The sequence below is a fragment of the Thamnophis sirtalis genome, unplaced genomic scaffold (genome assembly GCF_051295495.1).
Source record: "Thamnophis sirtalis isolate CommonGarterSnake01/CBP01778 unplaced genomic scaffold, rThaSir2_p1.2 scaffold_18, whole genome shotgun sequence".
In the NCBI taxonomy this organism is placed as follows: Eukaryota; Metazoa; Chordata; class Lepidosauria; order Squamata; family Natricidae; genus Thamnophis; species Thamnophis sirtalis.
In genome coordinates, this window is record NW_028261398.1 from 2,678,194 (window position 1) to 2,701,871 (window position 23,678).

Below are 23,678 nucleotides of genomic sequence, written 5' to 3' on the forward strand. Positions count from 1 at the left end.
AAAGCTGGAGAGGATGAGATGGAAAATGGGTGTCATCACATTGGAGCACAACAACAAACTTCATTAGAAGAATAGCAAGCTTTGGGATAGGACAGTGTTTCCCAAAGTGCGGTACGCCGTGACCCGTCAAAACCGCGGTAGAATAAAGTGCGCCCGACGAAAGCGCGTACGTGACGTCATCAGCAGCGCGATGAAAAAAATTAAAAATAAATAAAATTAAAATTAAAATAAAATTAAAGCAAGCCGATTCACATAAAGGTAAGGGTTAGGTTTAGGGTTAGGGTTAGGGTTAGGTTAAGGGTTAGGGTTACGTTAAGCGTTAGGGTTAGGGTTAGGTTTAGGGTTAGGTTAAGGGTTAAGTTTAGAGTTAGGTTTGGGGGGGTTAGGGTAAGGTTTTCGCTTTAATTTTAAATTTACTGCTCACAGCACGATGTTTTCGTCGCGCTGTGATGACGTCACGTATGCGCTTTCGTCGAGCGCGCTTTATTCCACCGTGGTTTTGTGGTGGAACCGCGGTACGCGTATCCCCAGGGGTACGGGAAGAGTTTGGTGGGGGTACGTGTTGTATCCGGTTTTAACAGAAAAAGTCCTGAAATACATCTTGCCTTTTCCAACTTCATATTTATGCGAAGTTGCTTTTTCTGCATTTTTAGACATTAAGTCGACAAAAAGGAAGAGACTATTGGATGTGGAGCCGCATCTCAGATTAAAATTAACAACCAGGGAACCAAATTATGATGATCTGTCATCTCAACATAAACAATTTCATCCTTCTCATGGAATCAAATAAATGTTCTTTATAATGTAACTTTCGTTTATTTTGCGTATGTCCCCAAAAAAGAAAAAAGAAATATATTTTGATTTTTATTAAAGCGTATGTTTTTTATGAGGGGTACTCAGCATTACGAAAATTATAGAAGGGGTACACATATGTCAAAAGTTTGGGAAACACTGGGATAGGACATAGATTAGAATAATAAGAGTTGAAAGAGACCTTGGAGGTCTTCTAGCCCAGTGGTCCCCAACCTTTTTATCGCTGCAGACCAGTCAGCCTTTGATAATTTTACCGTGGCCCGCTGAGTGCGTGCAGGGGTGAGGGAGCGAAAATGGGGGAATACAAACATACTTTTTAAATCCACCTTCCCAATTCAACACCTGAATCATATCCCACCTTCCATTTTGTATGTAGATTTTAAGGAATAAACAGCTGAATTAATCAAGGTCAAAGATAAAAAGAGCAAGGGCAAAATTAAATAAGCCAGAGGATAGCAATGTAAAAAGAATACAGTATTAAGCCCATTCACTCTATCTAAGCCCCCCCACCTCACAAGGTTGTCGTGGGGAAAATAGGGGGTGGGAGTATTAGGTATCTTCACTACCATATATAAAAGGAGATACTATCTTAAATAACAAAGTGGGCCCCCACCTCCAAAATATACTAAAAGAAAAAAGATTCCATGTGCTCAACTAATTTTTTTTAAAATCATCACTATATTATGGACTACAGACATATATATATATATATATATATATATATATATATATATATATATATATATATATATATATATATATATATATATATATATATATATATATATATATATATATATATATATACACACACATACATACATACATACATACATACATACATACATACATGCATACATGCATACATGCATATATACATACCGTACGTATGTATGTACGTATATATATATAATGTCCAAATAACAGGAAAAGCGCTTCAAGGACCAAAGTATATTCCTTTTTTAGAATCTAGCCCATCCCCTGCCCAAGCCTGGCGGGAAAAATTCACACTGAAATGTGGGCAGCCCTGGATAAAGCGTTAAAGTATGGAGGATTAACATGGCAGGAGAACCTCTAATAAATTCTAATAAAAAGAGAGACGTCTTGTTTTAAACCATGGTTTGTGGACTAAACTGTAATTGGCTGAATTCTCACATCTTGGTTAGGATGATCCTTTGTTATAAAGGAGAGCTTTCTCCTTCAGAAAGCTGTTCTTCAGGTTGATTTCTTTTTCAAAAATAAACTTTTGCCATTCAATTTTTACCCTGCAGATACTGTACAGCAGTGGTTCCCAAACTTGGCAACTTTAAGACTTGTGGACTTCAACTCCCAGAATTCTGCTGGCTGGAGAATTCTGGGAGTTGAAGTCCACAAGTCTTAAAGTTGCCAAGTTTGGGAACCACTGCTGTACAACACACAATCTTTCACAATATAAATTTTACATTGTAAAGATTCACATTTTTTACAATGCACCTTTCACCTTCATGTGAAAAATATAACGTACCTTCTTTTTAACCTGCACTGTTCAATTTCAGATATTTTTATTCGGATACAGCTTTCTTTTCTAAGATTTGTATTTAATTTCAAAGAATAAAAAAGTTAAAATACAAAAAGGTTTTCTCACTATTTGCTAACCCATTTGTAAACATCCACTACATATATACATGTATATGTATGTATATACATATACATATACATATACATATACATATACATATACATATACATATACATATACATATACATATACATATACATATACATATACACATACACATACACATACACACATATACATATACACATATACACATATACATATACACATATACATATATACATATACATATACACATATACATATACACATATACATATATACATATACATATATACATACATACGTGTAGTATTTGTGCTGATAAATAAATAAAGTTAACACAAATATAACAAAGGCAACAGTAAAAATATTGGGTTTCTGTTGTGATGGACTCTTGTGACGAGCCGATTCTCCCCACAAACACACACACACACACACACACACCTTACAAGTCTCTTTCAAATTTGCTCCCCCCCCAAAAAAATCAGTGCTTTATTTCGTCCCCCCCCAAAAAAAATATAGGATCTCTGTATCCATATTAAACCAGTAATTTGAACGAATGATATCTTAATTAACACAAGGGATGAAGCAGGCTGCAATAGCTAATTTGCAGAACTGGCAAGCCAAATAAAAGCCGTGGCTGTGTTTTGGGAACATTGCCAGGAAAAAAAATCTAACTTATTGATTCCAACAATCATGTTTCCTAGCTAAAAAATAAAGAAAGAAAAAAAACAGGCATCAGCGATAGAAAAATGTTGCATTAGAGAGAGGGGGAGAAAAACCTCAGGAAAATAAATTCTTGCTCAGGGCACAGGGGGGGGGGGCTGGGTCTGCCCCAGTGACTAGTGTGCAAAGCCCCCCCCCTCCGTGCATGCACGCTTGCTGCTTTGCACGCTCAGCCCCCCCGTCCCCCGTCCCTCCCTCCCCTCCCCTCCTGCAGGAGGAGGAGGCATCATCCCTGGAAGTGGGATTGCTCACCTTTGCAAGCTGTGCCCTGGGGCCTACCTTGCCATGGGGAGCCTGGCAGTGGTGCAGAGCCTGGTTGCTAGGCAACCGCAGCCAGCCCAGGCAAGGAGGAGGCAGGCCATGGAGGCCTGGCTTGGGTGGGCAGGCAGGCAGCACGGATTGGGGGGGGGGCTCTACTTTCTGCCCCAAATCTTTGCTTTCAGGGCCGTGGACCTCACACCCTCCTAGGCACAGGGGCTGTGGAGCATGGGAGTTGCAGAACAAGGGGCACAGCTGCTTTAATTGCCACTGCAGAGACACTTGGCAGATAACTGGCAAAAAGGAGCCAAGTTGATGGAGTGGGATTTGGAGGGGGGGGGGTTAGAGCATCATTTCTTTTGATGATCTGGGAGCCTCTGGGCATGTGCAGAGTGGCTTTTCAGACTGGAGCCTTCCAAGGCAGCATATGCCCTGTTTTTGCAAGCCTCTTTTTTTATTTTTATTTTTACTGGAAGTGCCAAGGGTTTAATTGGAACCCTTCTCTCTCTACCCCCCACCCCCCCCCACCCCATGGAAAACAGGCCCTGCTCAGGGAGCTTTTGTGCAAAATGTGTTGTTCTTCTAGTTCAGTGTTTCTCAACCTTGACAACTTGAAGATGTCCGGACCCAACTCCCAGAATTCCCCAGCGAATGCTGGCTGGGGAATTATGGGAGTTGAAGTCCAGACATCTTCAAGTTGCCAAGGTTGAGAAACACTGATCTATGTATTTATCTATCTATCTATCTATCTATCTATCTATCTATCTATCTATCTATCTATCTATCTATCTATCTATCTATCTATCTATCATCTACCTACCTACCTACCTACCTACCTACCTACCTACCTACCTACCTACCTACCTACCTATCTATCATCTATCTATCTATCTATCTATCTATCTATCTATCTATCTATCTATCTATCTATCATCTATCTATCTACCTACCTACCTACCTACCTACCTACCTACCTACCTACCTATCTATCATCTATCTATCTATCATCTATCTATCTATCTATCTATCTATCTATCTATCTATCTATCTATCTATCTATCCTCTATCTACATCCATCCACCCATTATCTATCTGTCTATCCATCCATTATCTATCTATCTATCATCCATCCATCTCCTATCTACTCTTATGTATCATCTCTAACACCTCTCTCTCCCTCTGTTATCTATGATTTACCATCTATGTCAGTGTTTCTCAACCTTGGCAACTTGAAGATTCGCTGGCTGGGGAATTCTGGGAGTTGGAGTCCGGACATCTTCAAGTTGCCAAGGTTGAGAAACACTGTTCTAGTTGTTGGTATGGAGGAGCTGAGAGGGGGTCCTTGGTCTCTGAGCATGTGGGGAGTACTTTTTTCCCCCCTCCCCTCATATTTTTGCTTTGAGACATAAATGACAGCAGTGATGTTCAGCTTCAGCAGCTTTGAGACGGGTGGACTTCAACTCCCAGAATTCCCCAGCTGACATGGTCGGCTGGGGAATTCTGGGAGCTGAAGTCCACCCATCTTAAAACAAGTTGGCTGGGGAATTCTGGGAGTTGAAATCCAGACAATTAAATCATGCTGACTGGGGAATTCTGGGAATTGAAAGCCAGACAATTAAATCATGCTGACTGGGGAATTCTGGGAATTAAAATCCATACAATTAAATCATGCTGACTGGGGAATTCTGGGAATTGATATCCGTACAATTAAATCATGCTGACTGGGGAATTCTGGGAATTGATATCCCTACAATTAAATCATGCTGACTGGGGAATTCTGGGAATTGAAAGCCAGACAATTAAATCATGCTGACTGGGGAATTCTGGGAATTGAAATCCAGACAATTAAATCATGCTGACGGGGGAATTCTGGGAATTAAAATCCAGACAATTAAATCATGCTGACTGTGGAATTCTGGGAATTGATATCCGTACAATTAAATCATGCTGACTGTGGAATTCTGGGAATTGAAATCCAGACAATTAAATCATGCTGACTGGGGAATTCTAGGAATTGAAATCCAGACAATTAAATCATGCTGACTGGGGAATTCTGGCAATTGATATCCGTACAATTAAATCATGCTGACTGGGGAATTCTGGGAATTGAAATCCAGACAATTAAATCATGCTGACTGGGGAATTCTGGGAATTGATATCCAGACAATTAAATCATGCTGACTGGGGAATTCTGGGAATTGATATCCGTACAATTAAATCATGCTGACTGCGGAATTCTGGGAATTGATATCCGTACAATTAAATCATGCTGACTGCGGAATTCTGGGAATTGAAATCCAGACAATTAAATCATGCTGACTGGGGAATTCTGGGAGCTGAAGTCCACCCACCTTAGAGTTGGCAAGCTTTGAAACACTGAAAGTAAAGCAGAAGTGGGAGATACTGTTGTTGACTGATGGGTTTTAGTGTGATCCTCTTGGTAGATTTACATTAAACAAATAATAAAGGTTTCAGAATGCGAAATATTAAAACTTCCTCTCCTTGTCTCTTCCAGATGGTGAAATGCCAATAAAATCCTGGGTCGTTGCAAAGCGAATATCTCATATCTCTCCTGGTTTGTAGCCTAATCTGCTCCTTATTTATTATTTTTCCATGTTTTTATAAAATAGGCAAATGCAAAAATATCCAAGGCTCAGAAATCAGGTTTCTTTCTTTCATCCTGTGACTAAAATGGCTTCAGGACAGCAGGTATCACAAAGAATAAAATAAAATAACATCCCATTTGTAAGTAAAAAAAAACTGGATTTCTGTTTGTTTACTCTAATACAGCCTCCATAAACAGTGGAGGTTTAAGAGTCACCTTGAACAGACATTCCCTGCCAAATTTGACACTCTCCTGCCTTACAATACCAGAAAAAGCTGCTTCTGGCCGAAATCATCCCTTAGGGCAGTGTTTCTCAACCTTGGTGACTTTAAGTCCTGTGGACTTCAACTCCCAGAATCCCCCAGCCAGCGCAGCTGCGCTGGCTGGGGGATTCTGGGAGTTGAAGTTCACAGGACTTAAAGTCACCAAGGTTGAGAAACACTGCCTTAGGGTTACTTCCACCTCCCCTGTCATGTTTTAGTAAAGTGTGTTGTAGAATAAAATACAAATACGAACAGAGAAAGTTAAAAGAAAGAAAGAGAGAGAGAGAGAGAAAGAAAGAAAGAAAGAAGAAAGAAAGGAAGAAAGAAGAAAGAAAGAAGAAAGAAAGGAAGAAAGGAAGAAAGAAAGAAAGAAAGAAAGAAAGGAAGAAAGAAGAAAGGAAGGAAGGAAGGAAGGAAGGAAGGAAGGAAGGAAGGAAGGAAGGAAGGAAGGAAGGAAGGAAGGAAGGAAGGAAGGAAGGGTGGAAACAGAGATAAAAAGAATGAAAAAAATATTCTGGCTTCTGACTTTTTTCAATGCAGTAGAATAAAAAAAGAAAGGCAGCCTAAACTTTTGCTCTACATTTGTAAACATTTCAAGCCATTTAGAAGCACTGAATCCCAAAGGTGGAAGGCACCTTGGAGGTCATCTAGTCCAACCCCTCCCCAAGATTCATACAAGCCTAGTCAAATGGTGGTCCAGTCTGTTTTTTGAAACCCTTCAGTGACGTCTATGATAACAGAATCATTCTAACTTTAAAGAGAAGAACTTTTAACAGTTTTGTTTGCACTTGGATTTTTTCCTTGACACTGAAAGATATAGATGAAACTTTCATCTTAGCCTTTGAAGATTAGAAGGATTAACCTTGATTTAATGGCTCTCATATGTACACTTTCATCATGTCATGACAATCCAGTTGCTTATTTGATTACAGCTCAGGATCTTGTGCAAGCCCCCAAATAAATTAATATTTTAAACTGGGTTCAGCAAGCTGGGGGGAAGAGAATTCAACCGCCATTTTTTTCCCAGAAGGATCTCGAATTCTCCTGCTCTACATGGGGGTTGGACTAGAAGACCTCCAAGGTCCCTTTTAACGCTGTCATTCTGCAGAACGAATCCTCTCCTTTGTTTGAAATACCTGCAGGCAGAAATATTATTTCTCTTTCACAAAAGGCTCCCTTAATGGGGAAGATTTGAAGGTCAGGGTTTCTGCTGTGGGGAAGAAGTGTGTCATCATAGGAGGCCAGGCTGTTGACACTACACACACAAGGAGTGGTTTTCTGTTGCCCAGAAAGCTTGGCTGTGTCTCTCTCTTCCAGTGCCCTCCAGATCCTGGGTGCCTATTCAGGTCAGAACTGGCTTGGAGGGATCGGCAAGTCCCTTACTCCAAGTTTACTCCTCCATCAGAACCCCTCGGCTTCCTGCTGAAGACAGAGCAGGCATCTCATCCTTCTTGCTTGCAAAGGAAAACGCACACCGAGCGGGCGGTGCCAACTCCTACAACAATTTCCACCTTCCCAATGGTAAGTTGAGCTTGACTTAAGAAGGGAAAGCAGGGCTGGAGAAAAATCATACCTTAATGGGCATTATTTCCTATAATTCCATTTCTTATGCACTCACAAGACTCAAGATGATGTACGATGTCCAGTTTGGTCACCACAATCTAACAAAGATATTGAAAGTCTAGAACCAGTGTTTCTCAACGTTGGCAACTTGAAGATGTCCGGACTTTAACTCCTAGAATTCCCCAGCCAGCGAATGCTGGCTGGGGAATTCTGGGAGTTGAAGTCCGGACATCTTCAAGTTGCCAACGTTGAGAAACACTGGTCTAGACTTTCAATATCTTGGTTTGGTCTAGAAAGAGTGCAGAGAAGAGCAGCCAAGATGATTAGGGGACTGGAGGCTAAAACGAATGAAGAAAGGTTTGCTGGTCTTGGGTATGTCTAGTTTAATGAAAAGAAGGACTAGGGGAGACATGATAGCAGTCTTCCAATATCTCAGGGGTTGCCACAAAGAAGAGGGAGTCAAACTATTCTCCAAGGCACCTGAGGGTGGAGCAAGAAGCAATGGGTAGAAAATAATCAAGGAGAGAGGAGCAACCTTAGAACCAAGGAGAAATTTCTTGACAGAACAACTAATCAACAAATTAGACCTTCAGAAGATGTGAGTGCTCCATGGCTGGAAGTTTTCAGATTTTTACTGGACAACCATTTGACTGGGATGGTATAACTTCTCCTGCCATGGGCCAAGAATTGGACTAGGAGACCTTCTGATGTTGCTGACCTTTTTGAGGCTCAGAAGCTCCAAGATTTGGCCACCCAAGTCACAAACTAGGAGTCCTTTGGGGGTGGGGGGGGGGTTTGGCCCCTTCACTGAAAGAAGAAAGAAGACATGTTTTCATTGTTTTATTTTATGTCTGCTGGTTCTTCTCCCTCTTTGATACAGAGCTTGAGGTCGTCGTAGAACTGGGATCCGGCTGCTTTAACTGACCCACGGGAGCGATGGATTTCTCTGAGCTGCCCAAGATCGGGGATGCGGAAAAGGAGAGCGAATTGGGGTTTGTCCATGGGGTCTCGGGGCCTGGTAGGTTGGCTGAGAAGCGAAGAAGCTAAAGTACCCCTTTTATCTATCTGCAGAGGAAAAATGGGGAATGAGTAGGACTAGGAGTAACACGATAGCTGTTTTCCAGGGCTGTCGCAAAGAACAGGGTTGACCTATTCTGAAAAAGCACCTGAGGGCAGGACCAGAAACAGTGGAAGGACACTTGAGGGGTCCTTGGTGCTCTCCCCGAGCTTGGCTATTTTCTTGCAGATGTTTCATGACCCAACTAGGTAACGTCATCCGTGCTAGAAGGGAGTGTGGTTTGAGGAGGAGGTGGAGGACTGTGGGGTTCTCGATGCTCTCTGAGCTCGGTGGTTTTCTTTCAGACCTTTCACGACCCAACTAGGGAACATCGTCAGGGCTAGTCAATTACGTTGCCTAGTTTGGGTAACGAAACATCTGCCAGAAAACCAAGCGCAGAGAACACCAATGACTCCTCCTTTCAACACTGAGCTGCAAATATTCTGTCGTTGGAAGGAACGTTATCAAGGAGAGCTCCAACTTGGAAGGAAGGAGAAATTTCCTGACAGTGAGGAGAATTAACCAGTGGAACAGCTTCCCTCCAGAAGCTGTGGGGGCTCCATCACTGGAAGTTTTTAAGAAGTTGGATATCCGTTTGTCCTGGATGCAATGAGGTCTCCTGCTTGAGCAGCGGGTAGGACTAGAGCAGTGTTTCTCAACCTTGGCAACTTGAAGATGTCCGGACTTCAACTCCCAGAATTCCCCAGCCAGCGAATGCTGGCTGGGGAATTCTGGGAGTTGAAGTCCGGACATCTTCAAGTTGCCAAGGTTGAGAAACACTGGACTAGAGGACCTCTGAGGTCCCTTCCAACCCTAGGAGTCTATGTTTGACGTTCTCATTTTTTTATTACCTGTTTATTTCATCTGCATTTCTCATCCTGTCCTTCAACGCTGCGGCAGAGTTAAACCAACCTTACATTAACTTCTCATAAAAATTGCAATGAGGCTATTTCATCCAATCTCTGGCATGACTTAAAACATCCTATCAGCTGGAATTTTCTCAAAGGTTTTCCTAAACCAGGACAGGGATGTTAATTTTTCCCCCCTGCAGGGATTAGAAATCTTTTGAGCTAGTTTTGACCTAAGTCCCAGAGTTCACTCTAAAAACAATGCCAAAACGGCATTCAGAGTTGTCAAACTTATGCTGCTAACTAGGGCATACGAAACCTCTGCCAGACCTATCCTTGGAAACTGCTCACCTGCCTGGAACCCACACTGCATTTCGGACATTAAAACATTGGAGAGGGCCCAGAGGTATTTCACAAGGAAAGTCCTCCACTCCTCTGCTCGCCATAAAATCCTTTCTACCGCCAGGCTTGGCATTTTAGGCCTGGATAACCTTGAACTAGGGCAACCTGAGCTCAGTGCACAAGATGATCCACCACAACGTCCTACCTGTTAATTTTTACTTCAACTGCAATAGCACAAGGGCTATCAAGAGATACAGACTCCACGTAATCCCTTCTCATCTGGATTGCAGGAAAGGCGATTTCAGCAATAGAGTCGAACCTGATCCCCTTGTTAGTTCCTCTGACCCCCATACCTTTTGCCTTAAGCTGTCTACTGTGGACCTTACGCGTTTCTTAAGAGGTCCGTAAAGGGAGCGTGCATAAGTGCACCAGCGTGCCTACCGTCCCTGTCCTACTCTCCCATTTATACGTGCTCTTTTTATGTGTTTATGGCTATGTTTTGCTCATTTACATCCATTGATTTGTGCCATTGTTTTCATGTGTTTTCATACTTGTCTCCCTATACTTGTTGATTGATAGATAGATAGATAGATAGATAGATAGATAGATAGATAGATTAAGTAAATAGGTAGGTAGGTAGGTAGGTAGGTAGGTAGGTAGGTAGGTAGGTAGGTAGGTAGATAGATAGATAGATAGATAGATAGATAGATAGATAGATAGATAGATAGATAGATTAAGTAGGTAGGTAGGTAGGTAGGTAGGTAGGTAGGTAGGTAGGTAGGTAGGTAGATAGATAGATAGATAGATAGATAGATAGATAGATAGATAGATAGATAGATAGATAGATAGATAGATAGATAGATAGATTAAGTAGGTAGGTAGGTAGGTAGGTAGGTAGGTAGGTAGGTAGGTAGGTAGGTAGGTAGGTAGGTAGATAGATAGATAGATAGATAGATAGATAGATAGATAGATAGATAGATAGATAGATAGATAGATAAATATTCTTTTTGGATAGAAAACTCCTTGGTTTAGAGCCTGGTTAGATAGAATATATAATAAGGGAGAAGGGATTTGGGGGGAACTCAGCATGAAATCGTAATCTATTGACTAAAGGCAGACCCCTAGGTTTTACCTAAGACATGAAGCCATAAGCAATGGCTCATAAACCACAATGGGTGGACTATGCGACCCATTAACTTACCCGGCTTGTTCCTGCTAAGGCTTAAAGTCATCATGATTCGATTCTTCACACCTTCTGTGTGAAGGTTATTTCTCTATTTTTGCAGGCAGTCCTCGACTTACAACTATTTGTTTAGCAACCGTTCAAAGTTACAGCGGTATTGAAATACGTGACTTTTGACCTCGCATTTTGAGCCATTCCCGACAGTCATGTGATCAAAAGTGCGGTCACTTGGCAACTGACATCTATTTTCAATGGTTGCACCATTCTAGGGCCATGGGATCGTCCTTTGGGACAGGGGTCTCCAACCTTGGCAACTTTAAGACTCGTGGACTTCAACTCCCAGAGTTCCTCAGCCAACTCTGGGAGTTGAAGTCCACAAGTCTTAAAAGTTTGGCTGGCTGAGGAATTCTGGGAGTTGAAGTCCACTAGTCTTAAAAGTTTGGCTGGCTGAGGAACTCTGGGAGTTGAAGTCCACGAGTCTTAAAAGTTTGGCTGGCTGAAGAACTCTGGGAGTTGAAGTCCACGAGTCTTAAAAGTTTGGCTGGCTGAGGAACTCTGGGAGTTGAAGTCCACGAGTCTTAAAAGTTTTGCTGGCTGAGGAACTCTGGGAGTTGAAGTCCACGAGTCTTAAAAGTTGCCAAGGTTGGAGACCCCAGCTCCGGGACCTTTATAGCTGTCCTCCAAGAAGCAAACTCAGTGAGACAAGTTAGTTTCACTTCAGGATCACATTTCTATTGCTAAGCAAGGCGGTTGTTAAGTGAGTCATGCCTGATTTTTACGACTTTTTTGGGGGGCCACAGTTGTTACGCGAGTCACTTCAGCTGTTAAATGGATTCACTACAGTGATTCATTTCACAATTGTGGCCAAAACAAAAAAGGTGATAAAATTAGACACGACTCACTTAACAACCGCCTTGCTTAGCCACACAAAATTCAGGTCCCAGTTGTGGTCGTAAGTTGAGGACTACCTGCAGTTAGCTGGTGTGCTTCAGGAGAGCAAGAACTGTTTCTAATAGCCAGTCAGGGACCTGGTGCAAATTTCTGCTCTACTGTCCTTCACAAGGTGTGATTGAAAGGAGATCAATCAGTCAGCAATAGCCTCAGACTTATATCCCGCTTTACAGTGTTTTACAAGCCTCTCTAAGCGGTTTACAGAGTCAGCCTATTCGCCCCCAGCAATCTGGGTCCCCATTTTACCAACCTCGGAAGGACGGAAGGCTGAGTCAACCTTGAGCCACTCCAGTTCAAACTCCCGGAGTGAGCAGTGAGTTAGCTGCAGCCCTGCATTCTAACCACCTATTCAACAGGGCTCTTGAATAGAGCCGGAAGGGACCTTGAAGATCTTCTAGTCCAACCCTCTACTCAACCAGGAGACCTATGCCATTTCAGACGAATGTCTGTCCAGTCTCTTCTTAAAAACTTCCAGTGATGGGGCCTTCACAACTTCTGGTGGCAAGCTGTTCCACTGGTTAATTGTCCTCACTGTTAGGAAGTTTCTCCTTAATTCCTAGTCTCTTTGGTCAGTTTCCCTCCATTATTGCTTGTCTGGCCTTCTGGTGCTTTGGAGAATAATTTCACCCCCTCTTCTTTGGGGCAGCCCCTCAAATACCAAAATACTGCTATCACATCACCCCTAATTCTTTTTTTTCTCTTTAGACTAGCCAGAACCAAAACCTGCAGCCTCTTCCTATGATTGACTCTCCAGGCCTTTAACCATCTTAGTTGCTCTTCTCTGAACTTTTTCCAAAGTCTCAACATCTTTGATGTTTCCCCTCCCACAATTTTTACTAGTATTTCTAAACTGCAAGGATGTAGAGCCTGGGTAAGAATTGGGGCCCCCAAAGACCTAAAACTTTTCTTAATTTTTTTATTATTTCTTCAAAATAAAGGAACAGAGGCTCCCGAGTGCCACCTAGCGGCCTTCGAATCTCCCTTTCAGTTTGGGTGCTGGGCTGCCCACCTTCAGTTTGCAGAGATCAAATCTAAAATCCCAAAAAATTATATACTGTATAAGAATATCGTATTAGAGGTTTTGGGAGAAATTAAAATGAGATATCAATCTAACGAACAGTCCTGGTGGATAGGACTCCATACAAGAAGGATAATGCTCTTTGCTATGTTTGAGAATAGTTGAGATTATTTACGCAGTTTTTGTTCTAAAGAAAATTGAGGATGTCACTAAAAGAGACAGTGGCTAAGACGCTGAGCTTGTTGATCAGAAAAGTCGGCAGTTCGACAGTTCGAATCCCTAGCGCTGTGTAACGGAGTGAGCTCTGTTACTTGTCCCAGCTTCTGCCAACCTAGCAGTTCAAAAGCATGTTAAAAAATGCAAGTAGAAAAATAGGGACCACCTTTGGTGGGAAGGGAACAACATTCCGTGCGCCTTTGGCGTTGAGTCATGCTGGCCACATGACCACGGAGACGTCTTCGTACAGCGCTGGCTCTTGGGCTTTCAAATGGAGATGAGCAGCGCCCCCTTGAGTTGGGAACTAGGACTAGCACAGATGTGCGAGGGGAACCTTTACCTTAAGGATGTCACTACAGTCCTTGGGCCTTTACACTGTTTGAAATAAAATCTTGGGCACAACTTCTCAAGCATGGTTGGGATAGTCTGTATTTCTATGATCGACTGCTAATTTATTGCTGGGTTTTGAATGTCAGTCCGATGAAGGTGGAGGCTGAAATGTTGATAATCCCTATTTAGATGCTGGCTAAATTCTGTGTTTCTCAGCTTTGGCCACTTGAAGATGGGTGGACTTCAACTCCCAGAATTCCTGGTTGGGGGATTCTGGGAATTCAAGTCCACCCATCTTCAAGTGGATGGACTTCGGATTATCCTGTCTCCGATAGACTATTTTCTCTTCTGCAGCTTATTCAAGCCTCTTATTTTCTCTGCTAAAAATACCTTTTTAAAAAAATTTCCCAACAGTGGTGATTGCCTGCAAGATGGCCGGCGCAGCGATGTACGAGTTGGTCCGCGTTGGCCATTTTGAATTGGTGGGTGAGATAATCCGGCTGGACGGAGACCTGGCCACCATCCAAGTGTACGAGGAGACCTGTATCCTTCTGGGGAAGCCTCGTTTCCCTTGTCCAATTTGCAAACTCTTCATTTCTGGGGTCTCCCTTTCTTGCCGTAGGTAGAGTTATAGGTCAGGGTGTCCTTCCTTCCTTCCTTCCTTCCTTCCTTCCTTCCTTCCTTCCTTCCTTCCTTATTTTTCTTCCTTCCTTCTTTCCCATCTCCTTCCTTCCTTCCTTCCTTTCCCTTCTCATCTCCTTTCTTCCTTCCCCTTCCCATCTCCTTCCTTCCTTCTTTTCTTCCTTCTTTCCCATCTCCTTCCTTCCTTTCCCTTCTCATCTCCCTTCCTTCCTTCCTTCTTTTCTTCCTTCCTTCTTTTCCATCTCCTTTCTTCCTTCCCCTTCCCATCTCCCTTCCTTCCTTCCTTCCTTCCTTCCTTCCTTCCTTCCTTCCTTCCTTCTTTCCCATCTCCTTCCTTCCTTTTCCTTCTCATCTCCTTTCTTCCTTCCCCTTCCCATCTCCCTTCCTTCCTTCCTTCTTTTCTTCCTTCCCCTTCCCATCCCCTTCCTTCCTTTCCCTTCTCATCTCCTTTCTTCCTTCCCCTTCCCATCTCCTTCTTTCCTTCCTTCCTTCCTTCCTTCCTTCCTTCCTTCCTTCCTTCCTTCCTTCTTTCCTATCTCCTTCCTTTCCCTTCTCATCTCCTTTCTTCCTTCCCCTTCCCATCTCCTTCCTTCCTTCCTTCTCTTGTTATTCCTCCCTTCATTCTCCTTCCTTCTTCCTTCCCTTCTTTTCTTATTTTCCCTTCCTCGCTCTCTTCCCTTCTTTTTCTTTCTCTTTCCTCTTCCCCCTTCTCCTTTCCCATCCCTTCTTGCATGCTCAAATGCAAAAGTGGAAGAAACATTTCTCCTTTTGTTTTTAGTTTGTTTTGATAACCCTCTGCCAGCAAAAACGGAGCCCGCACCTGCCCCCCCAAGCTCCGTTTTCAGTGGTGGATGGTTGCAGGAGGCCGCCATGGCTGAAAACGGGGTGCAGGGGGCCTCATGTGGCCTCCCGAGCTCCAGTTTAGCTGGCAGAGGCACCGCAGGCTGGACCTTTGCTGCTTCCCGTCGACCAGAGCTAAGCATCCTGTGGGCTGGATTTGGCCCATGGGCCTTGAGTTTGAGACCCCTGTTGTAGTTGCTCCATCCCTGGAGGTTTCCAAGAGTTCATTTGTTACTTGCCGGGAGCGAGATTGAAATCCTCTTTTTTAAAAGAGAGTTTTATTAAGGTTTATCACAAGGTGAAATACAAAGAGAGGCAGAAGTTAAGAAAGGATAACAAAAGGTAAAGGTGCAATGAGAAAGAACCAAGTTTTGACTTTTTTCAGGGCAGGGAAAGTTACGACCTTTCGGCTTTCAACGTCTAGTACATTCAAACCAGTTCGTATAACAGCCAAGTCAATCTAATTGTCAAAACCTCAAGAAAGTTGGGGAAAAACCCTCATGCATCTCGGCTTTCTGCTCTTGCTTGACAAGACAATCTCCCTAGACAGGGTTTAAGCCAGGAAGAAGCCAGGATGCGGCCTTCCCCTCCCCAAAACGGCCTCGTTTCCCTACCAGAGACTGGACCATCCTTCTTCCTTTCTCCCTGCCGTGCACCCTTCTTTTTCCTGAGCCGTCCCTGTAGCGGGGGTCTGCGTAGGGGACCCCGTGCTGCGGACGGGGAAGCCGCTCTCCGTGGTCCTTGGGCCTGGGATCATGGGCTCCATCTTTGATGGGATCCAGCGTCCGCTGAAGGACATCACCGAGCTCACCAAAAGCATCTACATTCCCCGGGGGATCAACATTTCCGCTTTATCCAAGGACCTGAAGTGGGATTTTAAGCCGAGTTCCAACATCCGGGTAAGAGACAAACAGCCGTGCAGGGAAAGGGGGATTTGGGGTCTTCCATCCATGTTGGGCTCAGACCAGGGGTGGGTTTTAACCGGTTCGCGGCGGTCCCTGCGAACCGGTTGGTCGCCGAACCCGGAAGTAAGTAACTTCCGGGAACGGCGAAGGGCGCGCCCGCCCGCCCGCGATCCTTACCCGGTTTTGACGAGTTCTACGCTTCCACACATGCGCAGGACGCATACAGCGCCTGCGCGATCGTCCAGGAGCAGCTGGAGCGTTGCGCAGACGCTAGTAAGCATGCGTGCACCGCGCGCGTGCACGAGGACGCCGCCAGCCCCGTTCCAACCGAACCGGTTGGAACGGGGCGAGAAACCCACCCCTGGCTCAGACCTACTTCAGGGAAGGAGAACTGCTCAAGCCAGACCATACAGGTCCTCGACTTACAACAGCCCCTTTAGTGACTGTTTGAAGCTACATCTTTCACAGTTACAGCATCCCCACCGGTCAAAATTCAAGCTCTTGACAATTGACTCGTATTTATAACGGTCGCAGCGTCCCGGGGCCAAGTGATTCCCCTTTTGCGACCTTCTGACAAGCAAAGGGAACGGGGAAGCGAGATTAACTTAACAACCGCGCTACTAACCTAAAGCTGCAGTGATTCATTTAACGGCTGTGGCAAGAAAGGTGGGGAAATGGGGCGAAACCGCCTAACAACAGGAATTTTGGCCTCCAGTGTGGTCGTAAGTCAAGGACCAGCTGTCACTGGCTTCTTAGAACCTGGGGGGGAAAAGGGATGGGAATTTGGAAAAAAAAATCACGTGAAGAAGTATTATTTATTATTTATTTGTACTTTCTTTCATTCATAGAAAAATGGTTAGCTGCTTCTCCAGACGGAGATCTCCAACCTTAGCAACTTTAAGACTTGTGGACTTCAACTCTGGGAGTTGAAATCCACAAGTCTTAAAGTTGCCAAGGTTGGAGACTCCTGCTCCAGAGTGTCAAAAGGTGTAATGGTTCCTCTCCTAACTTAAGAAAGTAAAGACTCTTGAAATTATTTCAAAAGAAACCTTCAATTAAGCAGAATGGAAAGCCATTAGAGGCAAAGCAAATGGGATTAAGCTGATAATGACCCCCGCCCCGTTGTCCGAATGCAGATTCTGGCCAATACACAAGTGTGAAGATGTTTCCTTAACTCTTCTGCCCTGAGAGTCGAATAAAACACCCGTTCCCACGGCTATCTCCAGTTAGACATCAAAGTAAGATATCTCATATGGCCATCATAAACATCCCTCCAGAGGTGCTGGGACCTCCAGCTTTCCTGCGACAGGAAACTAGTTGTAAATCTCAGTTGTTGCAGGTACTAGTAATTGAACTCTGAGAAGGAGAGAAGGAGAGAAGAAAGGAGGGAATGTAGGAGAGAAGGAACGGGGGAAGGAAGGAGGAAAGGAAGGAGGAAAGGAAGGAGAGAAGAAATGAGGGAAGGAAGGAAGGAAGGAAGGAGGGAAGGAGAGAAGGGGGAAGGAGGGAGGTTAGGAAGGAGGGAAGGAAGGAGAGCAGGAGAGAAGAAATGAGGGAAGGAAGGAGGGAATGTAGGAGAGAAGGAAGGGGGGAAGGAAGGAGGAAAGGAAGGGAGAAAGGAAGGAGAGGAGAGAAGAAAGAAGGGAAGGAAGGAAGGAGGGAAGGAAGGAGGGAAGGAGAGAAGGAGGGAAGGGGGAAGGAGGGAGGGAAGGAAGGAGAGCAGCAGAGAAGAAACGAGGGAAGGAAGGAGGGAATGTAGGAGAGAAGGAAGGGGGAAGCAAGGAGGAAAGGAAGGGGGAAAGGAAGGAGAGAAGGAGAGAAGAAAGGAGGGAAGGAAGGAAGGAGGGAAGGAAGGAGGGAAGGAGAGAAGGAGGGAAAGGGAAGGAGGGAGGGAAGGAAGGGGAGTAGGAGAGAAGAAACGAGGGAAGGAAAGAGGGAGGGAGGGAAGAAGAAGTAGGATCATTGCAAGATAAGATGCAGAGAGCCGAGGTGGCGCAGTGGTTAAATGCAGCACTGCAGGCTACTTCAGCTGACTGTTATCTGCAGTTCAGCAGTTCAAATCTCACCGGCTCAAGGTTGACTCAGCCTTCCATCCTTCCGAGGTGGGTGAAATGAGGACCCGGATTGTTGTTGGGGGCGATATGCTGACTCTGTAAACCGCTTAGAGAGGGCTGAAAGCCCTATGAAGCGGTATATAAGTCTCACTGCTATTGCTATTGCTATGGGATGGTAAGAAAGCAATCTTCAAGTATATTGTCAACTGTAGGGAAAAATTGTTATAAATACATATTATTAATAACAGTTATGAGATCATATAATTGTGAATGTATATATGAAATTGATAAAATAATTAAAAAAAAAAAGTAATTGAACTCTGCTTTGCGCAGTGGCAGTATCGTAGCCAATGAGGTTTATCCGAGGTGTGATTATTGCTAATTGAAACTTTAACTCCGAGGTCCCCCTCCTCCCAAATGAGGTTGGCCGTTTCAGGGATCTGACAAAAGGTGTTTAAAGCAGCGTTCCTTTAATTTTTAGGTTGGGAGCCATTTAACCGGTGGGGACATATATGGCGCGGTGCATGAGAATTCCCTCATCAAACATCTGATCATGGTGCCGCCTCGGAGTCGTGGCACCGTCACCCACGTTGCCCCAGCTGGGAACTACAACATTTCGGTAAGGGGTGTTTCTGCAGAGTGACGACCCAGCCCCAGATGGAGAGGAAGGAGACACAATTTGCCAGAAAACAGGGCCGTGATTGGACTGCTTTATGCCGCCCTGGTCAGATCACACTTGGCATGCTGTGCCCTATTGTGGTCACCATGATACAAAACAGATGTTGAGACTCTGGAAAGAGTGCAGAGAGGAACAACAAAGAGGATTAGGGGACTGGAGGCCAAAACGTAAGAAGAACATTTGCAGGAATTGGGTATGTTTAGCCCAGTGTTTCTCAACCTTGGTAACTTGAAGATGTCTGGACTTCAACTCCCAGAATTCCCCAGCCAGCGAATGCTGGCTGGGGAATTCTGGGAGTTGAAGTCTGGACATCTTCAAGTTGCCAAGGTTGAGAAACACTGGTTTAGCCTAACACAGGGGTCGGCAACCTTAAACACTCAAAGAGCCATTTGGACCCATTTCCCATAGAAAAGAAAACGCCGGGAGCCACAAAGGTCCTAACCGGAAGCCCCCTGTTCAATTCAGTTCAGTTCCTCCACCATAGAGTCTCCTCCTAGCACGGTGTACTTTTTCCTCTCCCTGTCATAACCCAAAGCCCTGTCAATTGTGGAGACAACTGGAAAACCCTCCCCTTGCCATAGAGTCTTCTCCTGGCACACTGTGCTTCTCTCCCCCCCCCTCACCGGAAGCTCCTCTCAAAATTGTGGCGCCAACCGGTGACGGAGCTGCAGCAGAGGGAGGAAAGAGCCACATGCGGCTCCAGAGCCAGCGTTTGCTGACCCTGGTCTAGAAGGACTAGGGGTGACATGATAGCAGTCTTCCAGTATTTGAGGGGCTGCCACTAAGAATTATTCTCCAAAGCCCCAGAGAAGCAGGGCAGGAAAAGATGGATGGAATGGAATCCAAGAACAATGGAGGGAAACTTATTAAGGAGAGAAGCAACCTAGAACTAAGTAGAAATTTCCTGACAGTGAGAACAATTTACCTGTGGAAAAAACTTGCCTTCAGAAGTTGCGAGCGCTTCTTCCCTGGAGGTTTTTAAGAGACTGGACAACCACTTCTTTGGAATGATGTGAGGCCGTGAGGGCGAACCAATGGCAAGAATGCCACGCAAAGCCCTCTCTGTGGGCACACAAATTGTCACCAGCGGCTTTTTTCCAGCACTTCCATGCGCTCCAGCCAACTGGTCTTCATGCATGACGGGGTGCTGGAAACCCCAAACATGCCCAGCTAGCCTTGGGGTTTCCAGCGCTCCGGTGCACACATCCATGCGTGCATTCTGGTTTGGGTCCTTGGCGGCGAAAAAGTTCGCCCCCACTGGGATAAGGTGTTTTGCTTGAGCAAGGGGCTGGAGTAGAAGACCTTCCAATGGTTCACCCACAAAACCGCTCTCGACTGAACCGCGCCCAACTAAACTGCGTCACTGATGTCATCAAAAGGGCGACAACAGCGCGGAGACAGAACCACACTGTAAACCCTATACCTAAAATTAACCCCTACACCTAAACCTAACCCCCCTAAACCTAATCCTAAACCTAACCCTAAACCTAACCCTTAACCTAACCCTAAACCTAACCCTAACCCTTAACCTAACCCTAACCCTAACCCTAACCCTAACCCTAACCCTAACCCTAACCCTAACCCTTAACCTAACCCTAAACCTAACCCTAACCCTAACCCTAACCCTAACCCTAAACCTAATCCTAAACCTAACCCTTAACCTAACCCTAACCCTAACCCTTAACCTAACCCTAACCCTAACCCTAACCCTAACCCTTAACCTATCCCTTAACCTAACCCTAACCCTAACCCTAACCCTTAACCTAACCCTAAACCTAACCCCAAACCTAACCCTTAACCTAACCCTAAACCTAACCCTAAACCTAACCCTAACCCTAAACCTAACCCTTAACCTAACCCTAACCCTTAACCTAACCCTAAACCTAACCCTAAACCTAACCCTAACCCTTAACCTAACCCTAAACCTAACCCTTACCTTAACTTGAATCGGCTTGCTTTCAAAGCGCTATTTAAAGCGCCCTTCTTTCTCCGCGCTGGCTGTTGTCGCCCTGTTGATGACATCAGCGACGTGGTTTAATTGAGCGCGGTTTAGTTGAGCGCGGTTTTGACGGGTCACGCCTTCCAATGGTATGATTCTATGTTCTATAGATTGATTCCGCCCATCTACCTGGGAGAAGCCTATCTCCGACTCTGGCAATATGTGGATTTCAGCTCCAGGAATTCTGGCTGTTGAAGTCTACATACCTCCTACAACACTGTCCTAAGAACAAAACTAGAACCAGTCAAGGAAAGTCAGCTTCCTTCGGGAGTTGAGCCAAGATTTGAATCCTAATCCCTTGACCTTCCTCCCCAAAGGATGTGGTGTTGGAGCTCGACTTCGAGGGGGTCAAAGAGAAACTGACCATGATGCAAGTCTGGCCCGTCCGGCAGATCCGTCCGGTGTCCGAGAAGCTCCCGGCCAATCACCCACTGCTTACCGGCCAGAGAGTTCTGGATGCGCTCTTTCCGTAAGACATCGTTTTTGTAAGAAAGGGAAGGTTGGTGATCGCCCTTCAGCACGGGTGGGCAACTGTGACCCCTTTACGACCTGGGGACTTTTATTATTTATTTATTTATTAGGCTTATATACCGCTTCATAGGGCTTTCAGCCCTCTCTAAGCGGTTTACAAATTTTTTAGCAAATTGAGTCAGCAACTTGCCCCCACAGTCTGGGTCCTCATTTCACCCACCTTGGAAGGATGGAAGGCTGAGTCGACCTTTGAGCCGGTGAGATTAGAACCGCTGAACTGCAGATAACAGTCAGCTGTAGTGGCCTGCAGTCCTGCACCCTAACCACTGCGCCACTTCTGGGAGTTGAAGTCCAGACTCATTAAGGGCCCATAGTTGCCGACCCCTGCTTTTCAAGGTCCTTTTCCTGACACGGCTTCCATGAGGGATGATTTCAACTCCGATTGCTAAATTTGCAAGAGATTCTAAAGTGATGCAGGTAGTCCCAATTTATAACCACAATTGGGACTGGAATTTTGGTCGCTAAGCGATGCATGCATTAAGCAAGTAATCACTGACCAGACCAGTGGTGGCTTCCGGATCTGGCACTCGGGTGCATCCACGCACGTTCCGGTTTTGGCACTTGGTGCCGAAAAGGTTCGCCATCACTGAGCATAGGAAGCACTTAGAAATTCAGCTCCTGTCTCGGAAGGGCCGCTTCGCACTTGAGTTGATCCCAGTTGAACCAATTAATCCCAGTTGCAGGAGAAACTGGCTTCCTTTGTCCCAGGGTCTGGTTGGTTCTTTTTGGTTCAGTGGTCGGGTGAATCCAGTCGTTGGCTAAAGCCCCTCTGGGGGTCTCATTAAAAGCTGAATTGGGTGTGTGTGTGTCTCTCCTTCTGCTCTACTCTCCCAGGTGTGTCCAAGGTGGCACCACGGCCATCCCAGGTGCCTTCGGGTGCGGGAAGACGGTCATTTCCCAGTCTCTGTCAAAGTACTCCAACAGTGATGTCATCATCTACGTGGGCTGCGGAGAGCGTGGGAACGAGATGTCGGAGGTGCTCAGGGACTTTCCCGAGGTGAGGATGGCAGGGACACCAGGCACGACGCCCCTGTTCTTCTGCATCTCGTTGCGGAGGTCTTCCTTGGTCAAAATGGAAGGAAAAGGGGAGAATTCAGAGGACCCCAGTTCTGCTCTTCTATCGGTTCTTGTGGAGCAAACTTAAAAAATCATATACAATCAGGATCGCCTGAAGTGTTAATACCACCCTTTAAAGCCTTAGTAAGTAAGGCCACACCTAGAATCCTGCATCCAGTTTTGGTCACCACATTATGAAAAAGAGGTTGATGCTCTGGAAAGAGTGCAGAGAAGAGCAACCAGGATGACGAGGGGACTGGAGGCTCAAACAGATGATGAACCTTTAAAGCCCTACATGGCCTTGGACCTGGGTATGTAGCCTCCTGCCACATACCTCCCAACGGCCGATAAGAACTCACAGACTGGGCCTCCTCCTGGTGCCGTCGACCGGACAATGCCGGCTGGCGACCCCTCAGGGGAGGGCCTTCTCTGTAGCTGCTCCGGCCCTGTGGAACGATCTACCCGCAGAGATACGGACCCTTCCCACTCTCCCGGCCTTCCGAAAAGCCCCTAAAACCTGGCTGTTCCGGCAGGCCTGGGGCTGTTGACCCAGCCGCCCAGAGTCCCTAGGGAGTGGGCGGCATACAAATTCTATTAAAGTTGAAAGTTGATGAATGAAGTCCAGCCCCCATCTAGGTTTGAGTGTATGGTGTGTTGCTTTTAAATCTGTTTCGTTTTCCCTATATTTTATTTTTTATTTTACTCTTGTATTTGTAAGCCGCCTCAAGTCCTACGGGATTAGGCGGCATATAAATTTATTAAATTACAATTACAATTATGAACGTTTGCAGGAACTGGGCCTGACTAGTCTAGGGAAGAGAAGGACCAGGGGAGACAGGAGAGCATCTTCCAATATTTGAGGGGCTGCCACAGAGAGGAGTTAGGGGTCAGGCTGTTCTCCAAAGCCCCTGAAGGTCCAGAGAAGGAAGAATGGATGGAAGGAGAGATTCAACCTGGAAATAAGGAGGAATTTTCTGTTAGCCATTTTTTGAGCCGTTTTCAGGCCATTTTTCAGGTGGTTTTCTGGCACTCCGGTGCCCACGAAGACCAGCTAGCACAGAGAGGGATCTCCGTGCCACCTATGGCACATGCGTATAGGGTGCGCCATCACAGGTATAGGGTTTTCTGCCAGAGCAGGGGGATTGGACTAGAAGTTTCCAGTTTAATTTTATTTATAGACCGCCCAATCCGGGAGGACT

General features: G+C 45.2%; 1 protein-coding gene and 1 pseudogene across 1 annotated transcript in view; both read left to right on the forward strand.

Annotated features, from left to right (window-relative positions):
* The first annotated feature begins 7,516 nt into the window (after positions 1-7,516).
* The window catches only part of LOC106553626 (V-type proton ATPase catalytic subunit A), a 28,086-nt gene continuing 11,924 nt past the window's right edge, over positions 7,517-23,678 (forward strand). Inside the window, 7 exon segments of the mRNA XM_087702949.1 lie at positions 7,517-7,786; positions 8,709-8,846; positions 14,188-14,316; positions 15,940-16,154; positions 18,696-18,833; positions 21,210-21,361; positions 22,258-22,420. Of these exon segments, the coding sequence (XP_087559075.1) occupies positions 8,765-8,846; positions 14,188-14,316; positions 15,940-16,154; positions 18,696-18,833; positions 21,210-21,361; positions 22,258-22,420 (879 nt within the window). The 5' untranslated portion in view covers positions 7,517-7,786; positions 8,709-8,764.
* Positions 18,536-18,665, forward strand: LOC148042346 (U4 spliceosomal RNA; annotated as a pseudogene).